The 22,485-nt window shown below is 39.7% G+C and overlaps 1 protein-coding gene across 2 annotated transcripts in view; it reads right to left on the reverse strand.

Annotated features, from left to right (window-relative positions):
- Positions 1 to 22,485, reverse strand: part of TBC1D32 (TBC1 domain family member 32) — a 471,851-nt gene that overhangs the window by 253,318 nt on the left and 196,048 nt on the right. For both annotated transcript variants that reach the window (XM_089685349.1, XM_089685348.1), the window contains exons 19-22: positions 9,173 to 9,311; positions 6,971 to 7,058; positions 1,474 to 1,592; positions 879 to 995 (exon numbers count right to left, since the gene is read on the reverse strand). In XM_089685349.1, coding sequence (XP_089541475.1) covers positions 879 to 995; positions 1,474 to 1,592; positions 6,971 to 7,058; positions 9,173 to 9,311 — 463 coding nt within the window. The remainder of the gene's footprint in view (positions 1 to 878; positions 996 to 1,473; positions 1,593 to 6,970; positions 7,059 to 9,172; positions 9,312 to 22,485) is intronic.

Consider the following 22,485-nt stretch of genomic DNA (forward strand, 5'->3'; position numbering starts at 1 on the left):
TATTTGCACTATACACCAACGGTTTTGTATGTGCATCTGACTGCTGGGGCATAAAGTAATGAATTGTATAGCTCCACTTACTATCCTGAAATGAGGAAAAATCCTCTTATTTTTCGGATATGTGATGGAATGAGACATGTAAATACCTTCTGTTCTAAGAAGGCTTTACTGTGCTATACACGGATTCGGTTGAAAGGCTTTTTGATTCCTTTAATCCTTTCTCATCATAGCATGTATGGTTATACTGTCTCACTGTAAAACTTTGTAAAGTATCTTGGGTTCTGTACTGTGTGTTGTATGTGTTGGTGAGGGTTGACATAATGAAACTGGCCTAGGGGAATAAACTGTATAAATTCTTAAATGCATTGGTTTCAGTCAAATAAAAGCAAGAAATATTTTACTATGTTGCTTGCCTACTGTAAAAAATAACAGATAACAGACTAAGAGTCAGTCTAGAACTGTAATAGACTTTATTTGCACAAATCTGAATAGCATATTGAGTGAGACTGGGTAATTAGCCAATTTTCTCTATACAAGGCAAGGCCCAAAGCAACCAGCAGTCATATTTAATCAAAAGATGTTTGGAATTTAAAATGTGATCCTCAGGCTTAAATGTAAATTAAAGCCATCTTTTATAACTTCTGGTATACTGTTTATAACACAACCCCATAAACACAGGCCCTTAGAAAGCAGGATTTTTTTCTGAAATTGCACTGTAATTAAATTACGTATCCAGTTTAAATGCAAATAATGTTTATCAAAGTTCTCCTTTAACAATCTGTAAAAAAATATTCACATAGCAAAAATGCTAAGATAAATTCGTTTTTGCATCTTAGAGCACTGAAAACAGCTATTTGTATAAAGCCATTTTAACTTACAACAAAGCAAGACGGAACTTCACGAAGGGAGTACTCTTTCTTCGAAGGCAAGACTTGCTTTCCTAGCAGCTCATAAACCGCTGGATATGAAGACAAGTTCACCATTGCTAGAAAAGACTTGATATTAAAAAGATAAGAAAAAAAATAAATTAAACTTCAGATGTGTTCTACTTTGGAAACAAAAGAGCAACTTCTCTAAGAGGAGATTGATTTAGTGATGAGAATGCACTTATCCTTGTATTACCATTCTGCATTTAGATGCATAGGTAAAAATCTAACAAACATCTATGGGGAATTTCTGATGCTAAGCTAGATGAGGACATAAGACTAGTGTATCACTGAAGTACATGAATTAATTATATGAGTGAAACAGGATTTCCGTACTCGACATTACCTATCTCTTCTTAGAAGAGTTGCACATATTTCCCCACACTGACAATACACTTAGTAACATTTAAGCATTTAAATTATTTATTATCTATTATTTACTGAATAAAAAAAATAGGATTGCATGTTTCCGATATAGATATATATATCTATATATATATATATGTTTCCAGAACATCTGCAATTACATAATAAAATAACATTTTACCTTTTGACAGCTCCTGTCTATGGGATCCACAGGGGTGGGTTTTGGGTGAGTGACCCTGATGTCGTCTCTTCCACATTCAAGAGCAGACCACAAGTCGGAGACAAATGCCTGAATAAAGCCTATAAACATAAAAGAGTTCTCAATGACCACAGACATTTATTTTTACATGCCTCTTGCTCTTTACTGAGTAATCAGGGATACGGCTGACATTCAGCCATTTATTAAAACATGCCCAAAGATTATCTTGATAGTGTGCAGCATGCGAGCAAGCCACTAGCAATGACATAACATTAATGTAGATGACGGATACATTTGGGCCTGTGTGGAAAGGCTTTGGGCTTGTGTTGAAGCATCAGTTTGATATTAATTTGAGATGCTTCTGAGATCATTCAGAATGCAATGTCATGTGCAATTGACCTGCAGTTCTCTCCTTGACCTTAGGATCACTTGGGCCTCATTTAGACTTCCTTCAAAAATGTGGCATTTGACATGCTTTTTGACAGTGCTCTGAATGCCAATGAAATTACCTCTCACCAAATAAAATGGATACCTTACAATCCCGTTCACACTCTTGTGTTTGCTTTGCTTCGCTTCAAAAATTATACCTAATGTCGCTTTCTTGGTGCTTCAAAAAGCCTCTCCAAAGCCTCCATAAAAGTCTATGGTAACGCTCACTAACAGCACCTGAAGCTTTTGAGTGACATTTTTTCAGAGTGAAGCCTGGTACACACGTTAAGTTATTTTTTTGTGCAACCCAGTGGGCTGAACAAAAAAAAAAACCTGAGTAGTCCACTCTACTGACTATGTGATGTTAGTACAGTGATCTCCCCACTGTGCTATTGTGTTTTCACAGGAGGATCACCCCCCAGCAGAACTCACTGGTCAGTGCTCACAGCTCTGAGAGCATTGATCAGATGCTAGTCTACTGCTGGTTTTCCAGCATGCTCGTTAGAAAGAAGCCAGTCGTGATATCAGCTTCTATCGGATGGGCAGGTATACGCACAGACCTAAAGTTGTACGTTTCTAGTGTACTGGCTGATATTTCAACATTCGGCCTGTGTGTGCAGGCCTTTAGCTTTGCTTTGTTTTGGAGGTAGTGAAGGTATGAAATATACCGGGATACACTAGGAAACCAACATGGAAACCAGAAAGAGGTAATCAACAGTCAATTCCGTTTCATGTGTATAAATTCTGGAAGTGCCTGGTGCAGACGTCACATTTGGTGTGCACGTGGAACAGCAGGAAGGTGAGAGAGGTCCTGATCATAGCGGAGCAACTAGCAGACAGGACACGTGGTGCGCAACATGGGAACGCTTTGGCAGAAGGTGAGCAGGGACTGGAGAGAAAGGACTGAGCGGCAGAGGATCAGCAGAGCTGGGGAACCAGAGCAGGAGAAACTAGCTTATGTAATACATGGTGCACAGCATGAGAGCAATATAGCGGGAGGTGAGTAGGGAACAGAGATAGAGTAGGATCATCAAGCCTGAGGATTAGCATAGCTGCGGGTTACTACTGAGTGGGATATCAGCATACCTGGGGTTTACTACTGAGTGGGGGATAAGCAGAGTTGAGGGTTATTACTAAGCAGGGGATCAGCAGATCTGGGAGTAATATTGAGCAGGGGATCTGCTGAACGAAAGTACTAATAAGGTGGGGAGCTTCTGAATAGGGGTAATGAGCTGGGAATCTGCTGAGATGGGGTACTACTGAAGTAGGGTCACAGCAAGAGTAAATGAGCCCTTCTGTGATGCTTTTTAGAAGCTTTAATAAATTTACTTGGCAAATGCTCTGTGTGTGTTGATTTTAAATTTTTTTTAAAGGGGCTCAATAGAACCCTGGCTCAGTAGTACCCCTAACTCAGTAATACCCCCACTCATCAGCTACCAGCTCAATAGTTTCCTCTTTCAGCAGATCCCTGGCTCAGGAGTACCCCCAGCTCTTATGATACCTCACTCAGTAGTACCCCCATCTCTGCTGATCCCCCCTCATTAGTAAGTCCCATTTCTGCTGATCCTTCTCTTATTAGTAACCCTCAGTTTTACTGACCTCCCACTCAGTAGTAAGTCCCATCTCTGATGATCCTCTGGTTTGCTGAGCCTCCTCTCTCCCCCCCATACCTCCTGCTATATTGCTGCACACTATGTATGACATTTGTTAGTTTCTCCTGCTCTGGTCCCCCAGCTCTGCTGATCCTCCGTTACTCAGTCCTCCCTCTCCAGTCCCCACTCACCTTTCACTATAGTGTTTCCATGTTGCGCAATAAACATGCCATCCGCTAGCTGATCTACTATGGTTCAGACCCTGCTCACCGTCCTGCTGCTCCATGCTGCACCAGACATTCACAGAATATATACACATGAACCAGAAGTGACTGCTCATGACGTCTTTCTGATTCACTTGTTGGTTTCCCAGTACATCCTGGGATATCTCATACCCCCAAAACAAAGCAAAGCTAACTCTAAATAAATGCTTCTCAAATGCTGTAGGTGCTGTTAGTGAGCATTGTGATTGACTTCTATGGAGGCTTTGGAAAAGCACCAAGAAAGCAACATGGGGTAGAATTTTTGAAGCAAAGCAAAGCAGCACAACAGTGAACAGTACTGTAAAATACCCATTTTATTTAATAGGAGGTGCTTTGATTGGCATTCAGAGTGCTTTAACTAATTGCTGCCCACTTGGTATGTTGCCTGGCACATGCGCACACGATCTGTTGGATCTGGTGGACACAGCAGATCATGGTGCTCGGTACCCGGCTGCTGTATACAGTTGTGGTATCATGTGAACACAATAATCAATCATAGCAATCACATGATCACAATGTGAACAAAACTGTCATAAATGGTTTCCATTCATGACTGCTTGCTCAGTATTGTAAAGTTCTGATTGGCCCACAGCTTTCACATGGTACCTGATACCCTGAAGTATGTAATTAGCTGTAGCCAACCACAGCATGTCAACAGAAAGCAAGCTATCATGAATGGAAAGCCATTCACGGCAGTTAACTATTGCTAATAACAGTGATCATCACTGTTATAAATAATAAAATAAAAAGAAATCCATGATTAACCCCTCAGAGTAGTACAGTACCACTATGGTGACACTGAACTACTTTGATTACAGTAGCTAGAAATAATTTAAAAAAAAAGAAAGAAAAATGACAAAAAAAAGTTTAAAAAATGTAAGAGAAAATTAGTTACGTTTTTTTACATGCTCTCACCAGTCAGTCAATCTCCGCCACACCAGTCACATGATGATGCTCTACTGCACTGGTGACAGTATGTAAAAAATAAATTGTGAAAGAAAAACAAATGTTATTTAATAGCTTAATTTTACAAAAAATGAGGACAACAAAATTACAATTTTAATAAACTCCCCATACTAAATACCTTAAACTGTCCAAAAAGGAGTAATTTGGGGGGTATTTGTACTGTCCAGGCAGTTTAAGGGCCTCAAGAAATGAGACAGTACATCAGGATTAATCAATTTTAAAATATATATGTATACCATAGTAGACTTTTACACAGTCTTTTAGATTCTATAACTTTCTCACAGACTAAATAATATATACTGATTTGGGATATTTTAAACCAAAGAAATGTAGTAAAAAAAATTACTATAATAAGTTCTATAAAGAGTACAAAATTTATGAAGGAAGATTATTTATATTCAACATTTTAAAACAGAACCAAAATTTTTGTTATTTCTTCGTTTATATAAAAACCTAGTAGTGATGAAGTACGCTAAACGAAAGCTCTATTTGTGTAAAATAAATAAATAATGAAACATAAATTTCATTTGGGTACACTGTTGCATGACCAAGCTATTGCGAGTTAAAGTAGCACAGTGCTGAATAGCAAAAATGCCTTGGTCATAAACTGGGTAAAATCTTCAGGGGGTCAGGTTGTTAAAAAAGTGTTGTCAAATGCCACATATTGAAGCAAGTGCAAACAAGGCCGGTTTCACACAGGCTTCAGCTTGTATAATAGCAGCGTATATAGCAAACTTTAATAAAGTGTTTAAAAGCTTCAACAGAGCTTGCTGAAAGCTCTGCAAAGTACCATTCAGCTCTAGCTTGTAAATGTTGAACACAGATCCTATGGAGAGCTGGTTGCCACTTTAAACAAGCTGCTAACAAGCTTCAACAGAATTTAAACAAGCTTGATGAAGTGCTGAAGACTGCTAGCAGCTTATTCAAAGTGGCAATCCACTCTCCCATTAGGATCTGTGCTCAATATTTACAAACTGAAGCAGAATGGTACTATAAAAGCTTCTATTTTACTGTTACCAGATATATAAAAATAATGTTGATTTATTTTGTTTAGTCCACACTTTAATTCTGTGGCAAAATCATTTAGTACTTTTGAGTCAGAATAAACTGCAATATGGTATAGCATGCAGGGGTGCTGTCTTCTGTTACTGGGGTAACTATAATGAACTAAAGGGCCCTGTTCAGAATGTTTTTCTTTGGCTTTTATTTAACCACTTCAAGTCCGGGCACTTTCATTCCCTTCCTGTCCAGGCCAATTTTCAGCTTTCAGCGCTATCACACTTTGAATGACAATTGCGCAGCATGCAACACTGTACCCATATGAATTTTTTTAGCATTATTTGAGACAGATAAAACTTTATTTTGGTGGTGTTTATTCACCACTGGGATTTTTATTTTTTTGCTATATAAATGAAAAAGTCCAAACATTTTGAAAAAAAAGTGTTTTTCTTTGATTATTTATTTTCAAAATTTTATTTCTTCATAAATCTTGGCCAAAATGTATTCAGCTATCATTTTAGTAAAAAAAAAAAAACCAAAATTAGTTTATAACCAAAAATTATAATTTTTAAAAAATGTTTTTACATTTTTATTTTTTTTTATATTATTATTTATGGTTTTTGTTTTTTTTTAACATACTGTCACCCTAGCAGTATAGAGACACTGTACTACTTGTGGGGGATGATGATTTTTTTTTTTTTACACTGATTGCTTTTACACCCATAAAAGCTGTAAAAGCAATCATTTCTCCTTCTCCCTGGCTGCATTCTTGCAGCCACTGAGAAATACTGTGAGAGATGTGATTGGTCACAGCTTGTCACATGGTATAAAGCTGTTGTGAATAGTCTTGTACCATGTGACCTCTGTGATCATTCACAGATTTCACTAGTAGTAAGCAATGATGTCAGGAAGTGACATCTTGCTTACTACTATTCATGTGATCACTGATTGGCCAATTAGTGATCACATGATCGGGACCTCACACAGAGGTTCTGTACAGCGATCGGTGCTGTGCGCTCCTAGGGAGCACACACAGGAAGGACTACGGGAGGATATTTATAAATGGTCACCCGCTCCTGCACTGCTCCCGTCCCGCCGTTTATGTACATGGGCCAGATGGGAAGTGGTTAAAAGCATAACATGTGCATTTGTTTCAAAACTAACCAATAATATTAATAATAATAATAACAATAATAATAATGATTTGTTTTTAGCATGATCAGCATTTACCTGACTTCTGCAGGGCTATTGCACCTGCAGCTGTTCCTGCTACCTGAGTCACCATTACTCCATATCCAAATTTTTCACATCTGCTAACCTGAAAAGAGATCATTTTAGAATGAACATAAACCAAAACACAAAATTATACATGCTGTATCAATGGGAATATAGGAAATTTAATTTCTCTTATAGTGGAACTTCATGTAAATTTTAAGAATGGACAAACAGGCAGGATTTGTAATGTAGAAGAGACGTACTTTGTCTCTTCTGCATTAAACATGCCTGCCTGCCTGTCCAGCCCCGTCCAGTGAGCTGCGCACGTGCAGCTCACTGTTAAGATTTGGCAATGCCGAAGCCGACTGAACTCTTGCGCATGCTTGGGAGTGACGTCATATCGGCCCAGCCAATAAAAGCGGCCACACTCAATACCAAGAAGCCAGACATCTTCCTGTGGGAGCTCCAGGGCATCGCATCACTGGAGCCAAGGTGAGTATAGTTTTGTTTTAAGGATTCTAAAATTTTCCAATTAAATCAAATTAGATAAATAAGAGAAAGCTGCATGAACATTGTGCAAAAACCTTTATAAATAGACCCTTTGGCATATTTTCAGAAAATGCTATTTTGAGTTATTATGAGTGCTTACCCTAAAGTGTATGCCTGGGCAAAATAAAATTATATATGCAGTACATCTCTGCAATACATGCTCCTTTCCCCATGTTTTCCATTTTTTTAGGCACACTGCAAAAATGTTGGAGTTGTCACTAGAATAAGAAGGGAGGGTAATTCATCCAATGAGGACAAATGTTCCAATGACCACTGTCTAAGTTTAGGCTACCCGTTTCTGCATTGAGTTTTGCACTGCATTTTTGTCAGGTTTTGCGGGAGGTTTTTTTCTTGTTGCTAGGCAGATTTAAAACGCAAAATGCATCAAAAATGCACTACATGCCTTTTTGCAGCATTTCCATTAAAGTCTATAGAACCAAAAATGCTACTTTTTGCGTTAAAAAAAGTCTCTGACCCTTTCCAACAAACGTACCAAGTGAAATTGCGGAGATGTGACTGTGTCCCATAGGAAATCATGTAATCACTGCATTTCTGCAAAATACTGTGGAAAACGCTTAGGTGTGAACCTAGGGTCAGAGGACAATTGCCCTCACTTTGTAGAAATGTTCTCTCATTCTCTGTTGCACTACATGCTTTTTTGCAGCGTTTCCATTAAAGTCTATAGAACCAAAAACGCTACTTTTTGCGTTAAAAAAAGTCTCTGACCCTTTCCAACAAATGCACCAAGTGAAAACGCAGAGATATGACTGTGTCTCATAGGAAATCATGTAATCACTGCGTTTCTGCAAAATGCTGTGGAAAACGCTTATGTGTGAACCTAGGGTCAGAGGACCATTGCCCTCACTTTGTTGAAATGTTCTCTCATTCTCTGTTGCATCTTTAGCACAGAAGTGAAGGTGAAATCCTCTGAGACACAAACTTCAAAAGATAACCGATGGTGGGGTTTTTTCTTATTTATACTTACCTAGGTGGATGTAGCATTGGTCCGATGCTGCATCTGTCCCCCATCAGCTCTAAGGGTGAGAATTAAGTGATCACATGACCACTGATCACCGGGTTCTCCGCTCTGAGCAGAGAGCAGGACTGTCAGTCACCACTGTCTGCTCAGCTCCTTCAGCGCTCGCTGGGGCATGGGGCTGTGGAGTGGGAGGGAGTGACTGGCTCATACTCTCAGCGCTTCACTGAGAGGCTGAGCCAGGCGCCGCTCCAGACTCTGGGGTGGATCCTGACTTTGAAGTCAGGATCATTCCCCAGCCTGGACTGGCTGTCAGCTGAAAATTGGTCAAAGGAGTGCAGAACGAACTGCACTTCTGTGATTCACAAGAGAAGTACAGCCAAAACTTTAAACTGTTCCTTCTCTAGCTAAAAACCATTTGGATATACATAAACTTTGCTCAATATTTTAATACACAGACTTTTTTATCAATATAACTTGGGAATAAAGCTTAAAGTGCAGTTGGAATTTTCAACCCAGCATTAAAATCTTTATTTTTTTCTATTTTTTATGTAAATGGATTCTTTGATAATTCTTCCAAAACATATAGATATTCCTCATAAATTACTCTGAAATGAGGATGCCTCTGTAAGAACTGTTTTTCTCCTCCAGCCTTTCTGGCGGTAAAGAGGCTGAATATATTCTAAACATACCTGAAGCTTTTTTGTAAATCGACCAAACATGTAAGTTACACATTCATTGATGGCTCCTGTTTGTTGAAGGAAAAGAAGCCCCCTGGGTGTAGCAGCAAAGTTTAACAAGCTATCCAGTAGAGATTCCTCCCACACCATCCTACAAAGTTAGATATGATTTAAGATTAATAACACATTATAACAGATATAAATCAATAACTAAGAACATTACTTGAAACATTTCACACACAACCCCACAAAAGCAGAAACTGAGGCACTAACAACAGTAGCAGATACATTGAAAAGAAACTCCGGGATATTGCCTGTGAAAAAAAGAAACTCCACAATAATTTAAAAAATCCACCCTTGCAGAGTGCCCCCCAACACTCCAAGGGTTAATACCTTGTTATGTCTAGGGGATTACACAGAGGAGGCTGGAATGTGACTGGAGGCAGCTTACAAAGGAGGATGGAGAGGGCTGGTCATGGCATTATAGGCACCCTGCTAGAGCAAAGCTGGCCACAGATGGATAAAAATTTGGCTGGTTCAGCAGGAACCAGCTGAATTTAAATCCATTTATGGCTTTTACCATTCTACAGCAGTCAATCTAATGATCAACTTTGGTCAAACAGGAATGTTTCAGAAAACTGGCTGCATCTGCTGATCAGTGTATTCTGACTGTAGAGGAGTCCTGCTGTCAGAATACAATGGCACAGCAGTGAAAGATTCCTCCACCTTGCTTGTTTGGATGGGGGAATCCATTATTTTTTTTCATTCAACCTGTTGGCTATCACTCTCCTAATAGCAGCCCCCACCTTTTTGGGCTAGGGCTGAGGGACCCTCTGGGGTGATCAAGGCAAACCTGCACATCTTACTACCATCTAAGGACTATACCTAGCCCTAATGTGTCTCACCTCTTCCATAATGCAAGTCTACCAATACAGTCAAAATAGTTCAATGAAACCATGCAGCTGACATTTTATCTCAGCAGTTGATCATCGGGAAGGTTAAATGATTTTGCTAAATTGCAGACATTACATGTAAAATATTTTTTATTTGACTGTACATGTAGCAGAAGAAATGAAATATGGTGCAGCAATCACAGTACATAAACAATTACTAATAAGAAAACTTTACAATCCTAACACTAATCCTAGACTCCCATCTGTCCTTTCAGCCCCATATCCAATCGCTGTCCAAATCTTGCAGACTTCATCTCCGCAACATCTCCAAGATACGCCCGTTTCTAACCTCGGAAACCACTAAGCAACTTATTCACTCCCTTGTTATCTCTAGCCTTGACTATTGTAACTCCCTCCTCATTGGCCTACCTCGTCGCAGGCTATCCCCTCTTCAGTCTATCATGAACGCTGCTGCCAGACTCATTCACCTTACTAACCGTTCCGTATCTGCCACACCTCTCTGCCAATCCCTCCACTGGCTTCCCATTGTCAAATGTATAAAATTCAAAACATTAACAATAACATATAAAGCCATTTATAACTCTGCCCCAAATTACATCACCAATCTTGTCTCCAAATATCACCCAAACCGTACTCTCCGCTCCTCGCACGACCTCCTGCTCTCTAGCTCTCTTGTCTCCTCCTCTCATGCTCATCTCCAGGACTTCTCCAGAGCTTCCCCCATCCTCTGGAACTCTCTACCCTAATTTATCAGACTATCGCCTACTCTGCTCACTTTTAGGCAATCTCTGAAAACCTATCTCTTCAGGGAAGCCTATCCTGCCCTTAGCTAATAATGAAATCTTCTACTCATCCTACCAGTCCATCCCCCACAGTTACTACCTTTTGTACCACTAGCCCCTACTACTACTACTGCTATAAAATGTTTACAATCAGATCAGAATGATATCAATGCTAATACATAGTCTACAAATCTAGAAATCTGAAATACAACAAAAACAAATGATTCTCCTTATGCAAATTCTCCATGAAAAATATATAGAACTCCTTTGGCAGTAATGAGAAAAGGGCTATTCCTAAAATCCAGAGGAGGTCTACTCAACACAAGTTGGACACAACAAAGCTTCGTACAGCACTACCCCCCTCGTTTTTCAAGTACTTTAGTCAAAAACAATATGCAGCACAATTCAATCTTTTTCACTCCCAATTTTAGGAATGTAGTATTTCCCTAAATTACAGGTTTGCATTATGGATGTTTAAAGGGTTAGTTCACCTTTACCAAAAAACTGCCTATGCAGGAAAAGTGGCATCTGTGGCTCGAGTAATCCTCCATTTTTTTTTAGTGTGCCTGATTGGACGCTAAGGTAGGTGAGTGTAAACAGACACAAGTCTGTTTACATCTGCTGGTCCATAGGAATACATTGACTTTCTGATCAGGTCCGCCTGAAAAACTGAAAAGTGTACCTGATTGCCCATGTGAAAGATGCCTTAAAGTGCTTGTAAACCAAAAATATGAAATATGAACAAAGCACATCCCTCTATAGTGTGTATGTCTCAAATAAGAACACTGAGTGTCATTTCTTTGTATTTCTTTGTTTCTCTATCTGAATAAGCCACTTCTGATAAGTGAATCTGCATGAGCCACTTCTGATGCCAAGAGAAAAATGGTGCCAAGGGAGGAACCTCCAGCAGATTGACAGCCTCAGCTCTGTTCCTGTTAGCTATGTGGAGGAGGGATGTGTCGCTTCCGTTCTATCAGCTCTCAGAACTCTCCCCCTTGCGTTCTAAAGAGTGTAATTTCAGCTCTCCGTCCTATTTTTTTCTGAACTCTCAGACAACCTTTAAAAATTCAGCACTTTGAATGGAGGCAGAGAAGAGAGGGCTACAGATAAACAAGTAGAACATGTGTAGGGGAATTTGTTTAATCTCTGTGTATCATGTGAAACTCATAACTTCACAAGATATATGGAAGGGTTTGCAACCACTTTAAGGTGATTGTATCCTCTTCCTTCTGAAAACTCAGGGAACCTTTTCCTGTCTTGAAACAATAAGCATTGCCATTTGGCAAACAAAATATTTGAAAAAAAATTTTCTTCCAGCATCAATATGAAAATTATAAGACTTGTTGATTAGGTTGCTCCAGCAACAGAGGAAAAAAAATCTGTATTCATGTACTCTATATAATCTATAACTGAAAGTCTTATTTATACTTGTTATGTTTGCCAAGTAAAGCAAGAATAATTTTTCCTACCATATGATTACTATTAGCATTTTCAACGCAGTTTTAAATTAGATATTTATAACATCAACATTTCTGCTGTGGCAGAAAAGTAATTTCCTGTTTTATCTAGGCAAGCTGCAATTTCAATCTAAATATTTCTCTGCTTGTGATGGAGCTGCAATCTGTTAACTAATTAGTTTTCTCTCTTTATTATATTTGTATGGCTTACGTAATGTAGTGGGTGTAGATGATATTTGATGGAAAGACAATACAGCTTAAAAAAATGATTATGAAGTGACAAAGTATGCATTCTCTAATTGAAATGTCTTCTTGCCAATATCTTATCTCTCTTTAGGGGTTTTTTCAGAACCATTTGTTTAACAAGAACCTGGAATATTCACTAGATTACATACATGGGCAGTGAACTAGCACAAGACTTTTTATTAATAACATTTTTTTACCATGGAGCAGCAGGGGATGGGGGTTTCCAATATTTTCCTAAATTAATATTGTGGATTTGTTGTCTTTTTTAATTTATTAGTAATATCTTTTATTATAAACTGGTACCGTATATACTCGAGTATAAGCCGAGTTTTTCAGCACATTTTTTGTGCTGAAAAACGGCCCCCGTGGCTTATACTCGAGTCAACGTCTGCAGGGGGCTGCTGTCTCTTACCTGGCTCCGGTCCCACGACGATCCGGTCCAGGAAGCGCGGCTGCTCCTTCATTCGGTTCGTCCACTGGATGTTCGCGCGGCTGCTCGGCTCCGCCTTCTCACCGGTGATTGGCCGCCAGAACTGTAGCTCAGGAAAGGCACACAGGCGGCCAATCACCAGCGAGGAGGCGGAGCTGAGCGGCCCCGCGAAAATCGAGTGAAGGAGATGCAGGTAAGTGTGCCGTGCTTAGGTGCTGCTGCAACCACATATGCTGGCTGCAGCAGCACCATACTGGAACAGGGGTCAGCAAGTGTCAGTGGGAGGAATAGTGCCCCATCATTGGTGTCACTGATACCAATGATGGGGCATTATTCCTCCCACTGACACCAACGATGGGGCACTTTTCCTCCTCCCCACTGACACCAACGATTGGACACTATCCCCCCCCCCCCCACTGACACCAATGATGGGGCACTATTCCACCCCCCACTGACACCAATCATGGAGCACTATTCCACCCCCCACTGACACCAATCATGGGATACTATTCCTCCCCCCCACTGACACCAACAATGGAGCACTTTTCCTCCCCCCCACTGACACCAACAATGGGGCACTATTCCTCCACCCCCCCACTGACACCAATGATGGGATACTATTCCTCCCACTGACACCAATGTTAGGACACTATTCCTCCCACTGACACCAATGATGGGACACTATTCCTCCCACTGACACCAAAGATGGGGCACTATTCCACTGACACCAATAATGGGGTGCTATTCCCCCCACTGATACTAATGATGGGGCACTATTCCTCCCACTGACACCAATGATGGGGCGCTATTCCTCCCACTGACACCAATGATGGGGAACTATTCCTCCCACTGATACCAATGATGGGGCACTATTCCTCCCACTGACACCAATGATGGGGCACTATTCCTCCCACTGATACCAATGATGGGGCACTATTCCTCCCACTGATACCAATGGTGGGACACTATTCCTCCCACTGACACCAATGATGGGGCACTATTCCTCCCACTGACACCAATGATGAGGCACGATTCTTCCCACTGGTGTTCCCACCCTCGGCTTATACTCGAGTCAATAGTTTTTCCCAGTTTTTCGTGGTAAAATTAGGTACCTCGGCTTATATTCGGGTCGGCTTATACTCGAGTATATACGGTAGTTTCATTTATTTGAATATTTTTGTAATTAAATAGATGCAGCCTTCAAGTAAAAATTTTCAGGCTATTCACGTACAGTACATACAGTGCTCAGCATAAATGAGTACACGCCAACAGATTTGTCAGAAAACCTCTCTTTTCCTTTCATAATCAATATTTACTATGGGACACTGTACTACAAAATACTCTCACAATGCAGGCCATTGATTGCAAACAAGATTTGTTAATTTGCACACACAAAAAAGTAATTTTCCTATCCTATTCAAGGCCATGTTGCAAAAATGAATACTCTCCAACTAAAGTCTTAGGAGCAAAGCTAAATTTTAGACAACAACATCCTAACTAACAAGAATTCAATTACAGGTGAGTCTAATTATTCATTAAACAGGTGTCCAGCAGACAGTTGATTATAAAAGGGCATTACTTAACAAAGAAAACCCCTTCCCATTTCATGCTGTCAGCAATGGCACTACATGGAAAAGAAATGTCACAGGGCCTGAAAAAGAAAGTAATTTCTTTACACAAGAAAGGTGAAGGCTACAAGAAGAATAGCAATGCTTTACTTATCAGTCAGAATACTGTAGTGAAACTGATACAAATTTTTTTTTGTTTCCAATATAAATGTATTTGTAGCAAAAGACATTGTACAAAATAACAGGTAATACATGAAACAAAATGTAGAAATAAGCATCTGTATCAGTAACTAATCATTAAATAAAAAATGAGCTACAATGCAACTAGAACTGTGTTTCATTTGTATAGAACATTTTGTTGTTATATCAAAGAAAAAAGAGAAGATAAAGGATAAAGAAGGGTAGATAAGAATAAATCATAAATCACTGTATGGTATAAAAAGGAAGTAAATATAACATAGTCAGGGACAGCTTGGGAAGAACGAAAATGTGAACTTTGGATATTGACCTAATCAACCAGTGTAAATACGGTCATAGAAGTCTGAATAGTGTGACATAAACCAATGCCTCCACATCATACGATATTTAACAGAGCTATAATTGGAGATGGTTACACTCTCCTCAATGTCACTTTTTTCCTCAACAGCACAAAGCCATTCATTGATCTTAGGAATATACTATATATTTCCAGTGGCGAGGTATAATATATTTGGCAGCATTCAGTAAACAAGGAGAGTTTGTATTTTTTTAAGTGAACAGTGGTTGACATGGAACAGACAACAGCCTGGGGTAAGTTCTAAGGAAATCTCTGTAAAAAATGTATTCGTGTTGCAAACTTCCATCGAATACGGCTGAATTAGTGGGCACTCCCACCAGATATGTAACATGGTCCATTTGTGTAGGCCACATCTCCAACAAATATCAGATGACAAAGGAAACCAATTCCTCAACTTGCTCGGGGTGGCATATCAATTGGTCAGAAGCTTATAGGAGGTCACTTAAAATCTAGTTCCTAATGAACATTTATGAGCTAAGATGCAAGCATTTGTCCCCTGTTCATCTGTGAAGGAATACTAGTTCCCATTCTGAACGAAATCTGATGGTAGTTCCTACCTCTGAGTTTTGTAGCCATTTATATATAAGGGATGTTGCTTTCTCTGTCATTGTGCCTTTCAAACAAATTAATTTAAGGGGAGTCAAGGGTCTAAAAAAAATTCTTCTTTCTGTGAGGAGAATGAATATAGGTGTGCAACTGGACATAACTCCAATAAGTAAGGGCAGGTGTATTTAGTTCAACTTTCAATTGTCCAAACCCTTTACATTTGCTGCTTTCTAAACATTGTGCACTTACCAAAGGAGGGCCATAATCCACAGTGGTAACTTTGGTCAGAATTTGTCCCGGGGTAAAATCTGGTTTTTATATTATAGGTGTTAATGGCCCAAGAGAAGAAGCAATGCTATACATCTTAGAAGTTTTATTAAATACTGCTAAAGTGGGTCCAATCAGTGGGTGATGTTTCACTTGTGGTGGATTTTTTTTCAGGGATCCAGGGTAAAAATCTCAATGGGGTGGAAGTACGAAGGGATTCTAAAAGCACCCAATCCTTACTATCTTTATGGCAGTTCCAATCAATCACTCTGGCTAGTGTTGAAGCATAGTAGTACTGTAAAAAATTAGGAAGGCCTATGCCCCCAGCATTCTTAGGTTTAGAAAGAAGCTGTAGATTAATTCTAGGTCTGTTATGAGACCAGATAAAGGTACATATTTTTGAATATAATTGTTTATAAAAAGCTGGAGGGTATGTCAATAGGTAGCATATGGAAGTAATATAAAATTCTAGGCAGAACTGTCATCTTGACTGCTGCTGCCCGGCCGTACCATGAAAGGGGTTTTATTGTCCAATTAGTCAAATCTTGTGAAACTTTTTGGAAGAGAGGTTTATAGTTAGTTTGATAAAAGGTCAGATAAGTGAGGTGTGAGCCGAACACCTACATATTTAAGGGCATTAGAAACCAATTGAAAGGAACAGTTGTTTTGTGTTTCTTGTAGCTGGTGGTATAGATATATTAAGAGCTTTAGACTTGGTATAATTGATTTTCAAGTTTGGTGTATAGCCAAATTGTAAAACCTCATTCTGTAAATTAGGAATGGAGATATGAGACTGTGTAAGAAAGAACAATAAGTCATCCACGTAGCCTGCGGTATTATACATGGTAGATTCTACGTCCAAACCTCTAATTGAGGGGTTGTGATTAACCATTCTAATGAAAGGCTCTAATGTGAGCATAAACAAAATAGGTGAAAGAGGACAACCTTGTCTTGTACCATTCCTAATTTGAATGGATTCAGACAATGTACTGTTAATCTTCAGTTTGACTGAGGGATTTTGATAAAGTGAGGAGATCCATGTCATCATATGCACCTTCTATCCTATATGGGCACATAATAGCATCATATAATCCCATGCTACCCTGTCAAAGGCCTTCTCTGCGTCCACTGACAGGAGAAAGCCTTTGACAAGGCCCCCACCGAATATGTGAATCATATTCAAGACCTTAATCACATTGTCTCTTGCTTCTCTACCTGGCATGAAGCCAACTTGCTCAGGGCCAATGAGTTGTGCAAGGAAATCACGTAATCGAAATGCTAGAATTATTGCTAGTAATTTTAAGTCAATATTTAACAGTGAAATAGGTCTATAGCTAGAGCACTCAGTGGGGTACTTACCCGGTTTGGGGATAATTGTAATATGGGCCATTGAAAAAGTGTCTGACAGTTTTTGCAGATCTTTTAAAGAATTTAATGCTGTCAATACAGGATCCTTCAATATATCAACAAATGTTTTATAGTAATGGGCCGTATAGCCATCTTGACTAATAATCTGATGACTAATAAAAGTTCTTCCTCCGTAATTGGATGTTCTAACATGTCAAAATCTTTCAATCCTAATTTGGGCATACCACTCCATATAATATAATCTTGTAAAATCTGAGATCTGTTTCCCTGAAAAATTGAAGGTTTGTGTGGCAATGAGAGATTAAAAATTTTGAGTAATATTTATGGAATTTCCTCGCAATTTCATCTGTAATCTTAGACATTTTATTATTCAACGTTCTGATTTTAGGGATATTGGATTTCATCCGAATCTTGTATAAGGCTTTAGCAAAGTACTTCCCACATTTATTCCAATAAACATAGAAGAACCCTTTTTTAAAGAACAAAATACGTTTGGTGTTTAAATTTATTAGATTTTGTAACTCATGACGCATTTCTAAAAGTTCCGTCGTCGTTTGAACTGCTACTGAATGTTTATGTTGGGATTCTAATTTGGAAATTTTTGTTGTCAGGGCTAATAACGTTATTTCTATTTCCTTTTTCTGTTTGAAAGCCAGATTATTAAATTCCCCATGGAGCACACATTTATGGGCCTCCCAGATGGTTAAAGGCGATATATCATCTAGAGAATTCTCTCTGAAATAAAATCGGAGAGAATTAGTAATCTGAGTCAAATTGGAGGGATCAGTTAGTAATGTTGGATTCAATCTCCAGTTTCACACCTTATGGAAGGTTTTATGACAGCTTAGTGAAATAGATATAGGGGCATGGTCAGAAATGGTTTGTACTCCAATGCCTGCATTTTCCAAAGTATGCAAATCTCTCTGGGTGATAAATATATAATCAATTCTAGAGTACTTTTTGTGTACTGCCGAGTAAATGTCTAATCTTGGTCAGAGGGATGGACAGTTTGCCAGGAATCTATCAATGTCATAGACCCAAGTAGAGTTTTTATCTGTTTCAATATCTTAAAAGAGATTGTAGATTTGCCAATGGAAGTAATCTGGAGTGGGTCTAGAGGAATATTGAAATCACCACCAAAAAGTATACAGCCAGAGGCAAATCCAATGAGTTTATCTATTATTTTATGGCAAAACGTCACATAAACATTTGCTAATGTTATCTGAACATCATGATATTTCCATTTAAGAAAGAGATACCTGCCATTGGGATCTGCTAAATGCTGTGTGTATTCAAATCCTTACTCTCTTCCTATGAGAATAGAAACCCCTTTTGTGTTTGAATGGGGGTTAGGGGCATAACATCCTCAAGGGAAATAAGAAGTTGTCAATTTTGGTATAGAATGAGCCATAAAATGAGTCTCCTGTAGGAAAACAAAAGCTGGTCTAGCCTTCTTGAGCTCCCTCAGTAATTGAGTCCTCTTTTTGGGAATATTCAAGCCTTGAATGTTATGGGAAATCACTGTGGCCCCAACTCAGTCCTGCCTCCTATTTCCTCTTCTTGTGACAGGTGCATGTAGTACAGTAGTCAGTCTCAGTTCTCCCAGCAGGCCAGCTCCGCTCTGCCCCACCCAGTTCCACCTTTCGTCTCCCCTTCCTTTCACATGCCTTTACATAAATGAGAAGATGATGTACAAGCCCATCGGCCAGTGCAGCGGGATTGCAGTGACATAATGGGAACAACACTGCTTAAAAGGTATATAAAAACTATAAAAACTGAGATTTTCAGATTTTGGGGCATACCAGGAAGGTTAATGATTGGTTAGGGATGTGGTGGCCCATTCAAAGCATTAAGGCTATACAACCACTTCAAAAGGAACTAACAAATCAATAAATATCAATACTGACATGTTTCGAGGGGAGTCCCCCTCTTCATCAGGGCATAGCATTTCTTCATGTGGATATTTATTATGAGCATGATATTTTATTGGTTTGTGAGTATGGTAACCTTTTTTTTCTCCTAATAAATGGTGTTTAAAGATAACGCACTAGGCCAGTGTTTTCTGTGTTTCTATATAGTGTGTTTGGACCACCCCAGTCTGAGGAGGGCAGCAAGGTGAAACACAGCACACAGCCTCATAGTAAAACAGCAACCCTTTGATCACCCTACATGTTAACCTTTTCCTGCCCAGTGCCACTGTACAGTGTCAGTCCTTTTTTTAGCACTGATCACTGTGTTGGTGTCACTGTGGATGTCAGTGACACCAAGTCAGTTCCCCCCAGTGTCAGAATGCCCGCCTCAGTCCCGCTATAAGTCGCTGATTGCTGCCATTACTAGTAAAAAAAATTCCAGTAAATATACCGCCATTTGTAAACACTATAACATTCACGTAAACCAATTTACACATATTGGGATTTTTTTTTTTAAGCAAAGACATGTAGCAGAATACATTTTGGCCTAAATTTATAACAAAATTTAATTTTTTTATTATTTTATTGGACATTTAATAGCAAAAAGTCAAATATATTGTTTGTTCCTGACCTCCGCTTGACCAATACCTGCCCTGACCTCTGGCTTGTCTTGAATTACCCTTCTGTCTCTGCTCCTGTTTGATTGATCTTCTGCTGTGGACCTGGCCTGTGACCTGTCTACTCTTCCTCCTGCTGTTTATGCCTGATCTGCCTGACTGCTACCGAACCTGGCTCGTCTGACCCTGCATCCTCAATACATACTCCTCAGTGGTCCATCCATTCCGCACGGCTGCATCTGGATCCTGCTCCCTGCCTTCAGCCTGCCTGCAGCTCACCTGCTACTACCGGGCTGATCACAGGCATTCTTACCCGACCGTGCCCATGCGTCGCTGTCCCACTATCAGTGGTCCTTTAGCCGGAGTTGTACGGGAGGCCTGCCTCTTCACGTCAGGCTCACTATCAAGGTACGTGACATCAATATTATTTATTTCCTTTAGTAAATTGACTTTAACGCTGTTTGATGACTTTTACCTTGTGTTTTTGGTATTTGAGGTAAATAACTCATAAGGTAAAGCGCTGAGCAAACTATTGGCGCTATATAAATCCTGTATAATAATAATAATAATAATAAGGTGCCCTTGAGGAGTCTTCTATATGGAGAGAATTGCTGCTCTGGAGAGCATATGAGACTGCCCAGAAGAATGTGCAAGATTGATAAGCAAGCGAAGCCAGCCTTTGAAAGACACTAACCTGTAGAATATCCAAAGCCATGCTGGTAGGTTAATTGGCTCCTGTCTAAATTTTCCCTAGTATGTGTATGTATGCATGTGAGTTAGGAACCCTAAATTGTAAGCTCCTTGATGCCAGGGGCCGATGTGAATGTACAATATGTAAAGTGCAGAGGCGCTACATAATAATAAGTCCATTGGTAATTTAATAATAAATCAGCTAGTAATAAATAAATGAAAGATGTATCCTGTTCCAGCTTATCAGAGTGTCAGTGCAGAAATTCGATTCTGAGAGCTGTGAGTGCCTTTAAAGGGATGATCTCTGTACTTAGTCCAGCTGGGAGAGGAAGAAACGCTTTCACTGTGCAGCTTTGCAGGAAAGCGTCGCCCCCAATACACACCAACTGATTCTCGGTGACAGCCAGGTCGCCATCACAACTGGCTATATTTATACCTCTAATGATATGATGTAGCTGGAGAATCAAATGTAACTGGGATGAATTAGTCAGGAGGCTAAGAATCTATGCACTGACCATGGCTTACCACCAGCTTGAGGTTATATTTAAAATGATTATGGTGTAGTCTTATTATGGACCGTATTGTCAACAGCATCTTGCTACAAAATTACCAATTTCTTTATTTCCTCTGGGGCATGCATTGCTATATTAGATCATTGTTCTCTGACAAGTTGGATTAAAAAGGCAGCTTTAATATATTTATGCCAATTCAATGAGGGAGCATGGCTGCATATAACAGGCTGTGGCTGACCTTCACTTTTTAACCACTTGCCCTCCAAAGGATTTACCCCCCTTCCTGACCAGGCCATTTTTTGTGATATGGAGATATTTTAACTAACAAATGTTGTACCCAAATGAAATTTACGTCCTTTTTTTCCCCACAAATAGAGCTTTCTTTCAATGGTATTTGATTTCCTCTGCAATTTTTTGTGCTATAAACAAAAAAAAGACCAACAATGTTGAAAAAATAAACAATATTTTTGACTTTTTGCTATTAAACATGTCCAGTAAAAAAATTTTAAAAATCAAATTTCATCAGAAAATTTAGGCCAAAATGTATACTGTTACATGTATTCCCAATACGTGTAGATTACTTGGTTTACGTGAAAGTTATAGCGTTTACAAATGGCGGTATATATACTGGAATTATTTATTTTTACTAGTAATGCCGGCGATTAGCGACTTATAGCGGGAATGCGGGACTGCAGCAGGCATTCTGACACTGGGGGGGGGAAACTTACTTGGTGTCACTGACATCCTCAGTGACACCAATATAGTGATCAGTGCTAATAAAAAGCACTGACACTGTACTAATGGCACTGGGCAGGGAGGGGTTAACACGTAGGGCAATCAAAGGGTTAACTGTGTGCTGTTTTACAGTGTGCTGTGTTAGTGTGTTCTTTACACTGTAAGCACACTGCTCTGTATGGCTCTGCTATGCAGAGCCATACAAAGCATTGTGCAGGAGCTGACATGGGGGATATCTGTATTGTTTATACACAGATCTCTCCCCCATCGGTAATACTCAGAGATCGCCGGTGGGGAATCATTGGCTGGGACCCGGTGATTGACAGCCGAGACTGCGATGGTGCGCCCCCTACCCGGACCTGCAAAAGTACGTATATATACGTGATTTTGTGCACCTGTGCTGCCCTGTAGCAGTATTTCTGCTATAGGGTGGCGTGGAAGCGGATAAAGATATTTTGTATTTAGTTAATTATTTGATACACCATGACGGCGGCGCGGCGTGGGTATGGCGTGAATGGTGCCCCCTACCCGAAATTGCAAAATCACACATATATATATATATATATCAGGGGCGGACTGACAACTCATTGGGCCCCTGTGTCCTTGCCTACACTCAAAAAAGCCTATAAAAAAGGTACCAAGGGCATTTCATGGGGCCCCCTACTGACCCCGGGCCCTCGGGCAGTGCCAGAGTGCTCGAATGGTCAGTCCGCCCCTGAATAAATAT

The sequence above is a fragment of the Staurois parvus genome, unplaced genomic scaffold, assembly GCF_062004578.1.
Source record: "Staurois parvus isolate SC_StPar_1 unplaced genomic scaffold, SC_StPar_1.0 ptg000372l, whole genome shotgun sequence".
In the NCBI taxonomy this organism is placed as follows: Eukaryota; Metazoa; Chordata; class Amphibia; order Anura; family Ranidae; genus Staurois; species Staurois parvus.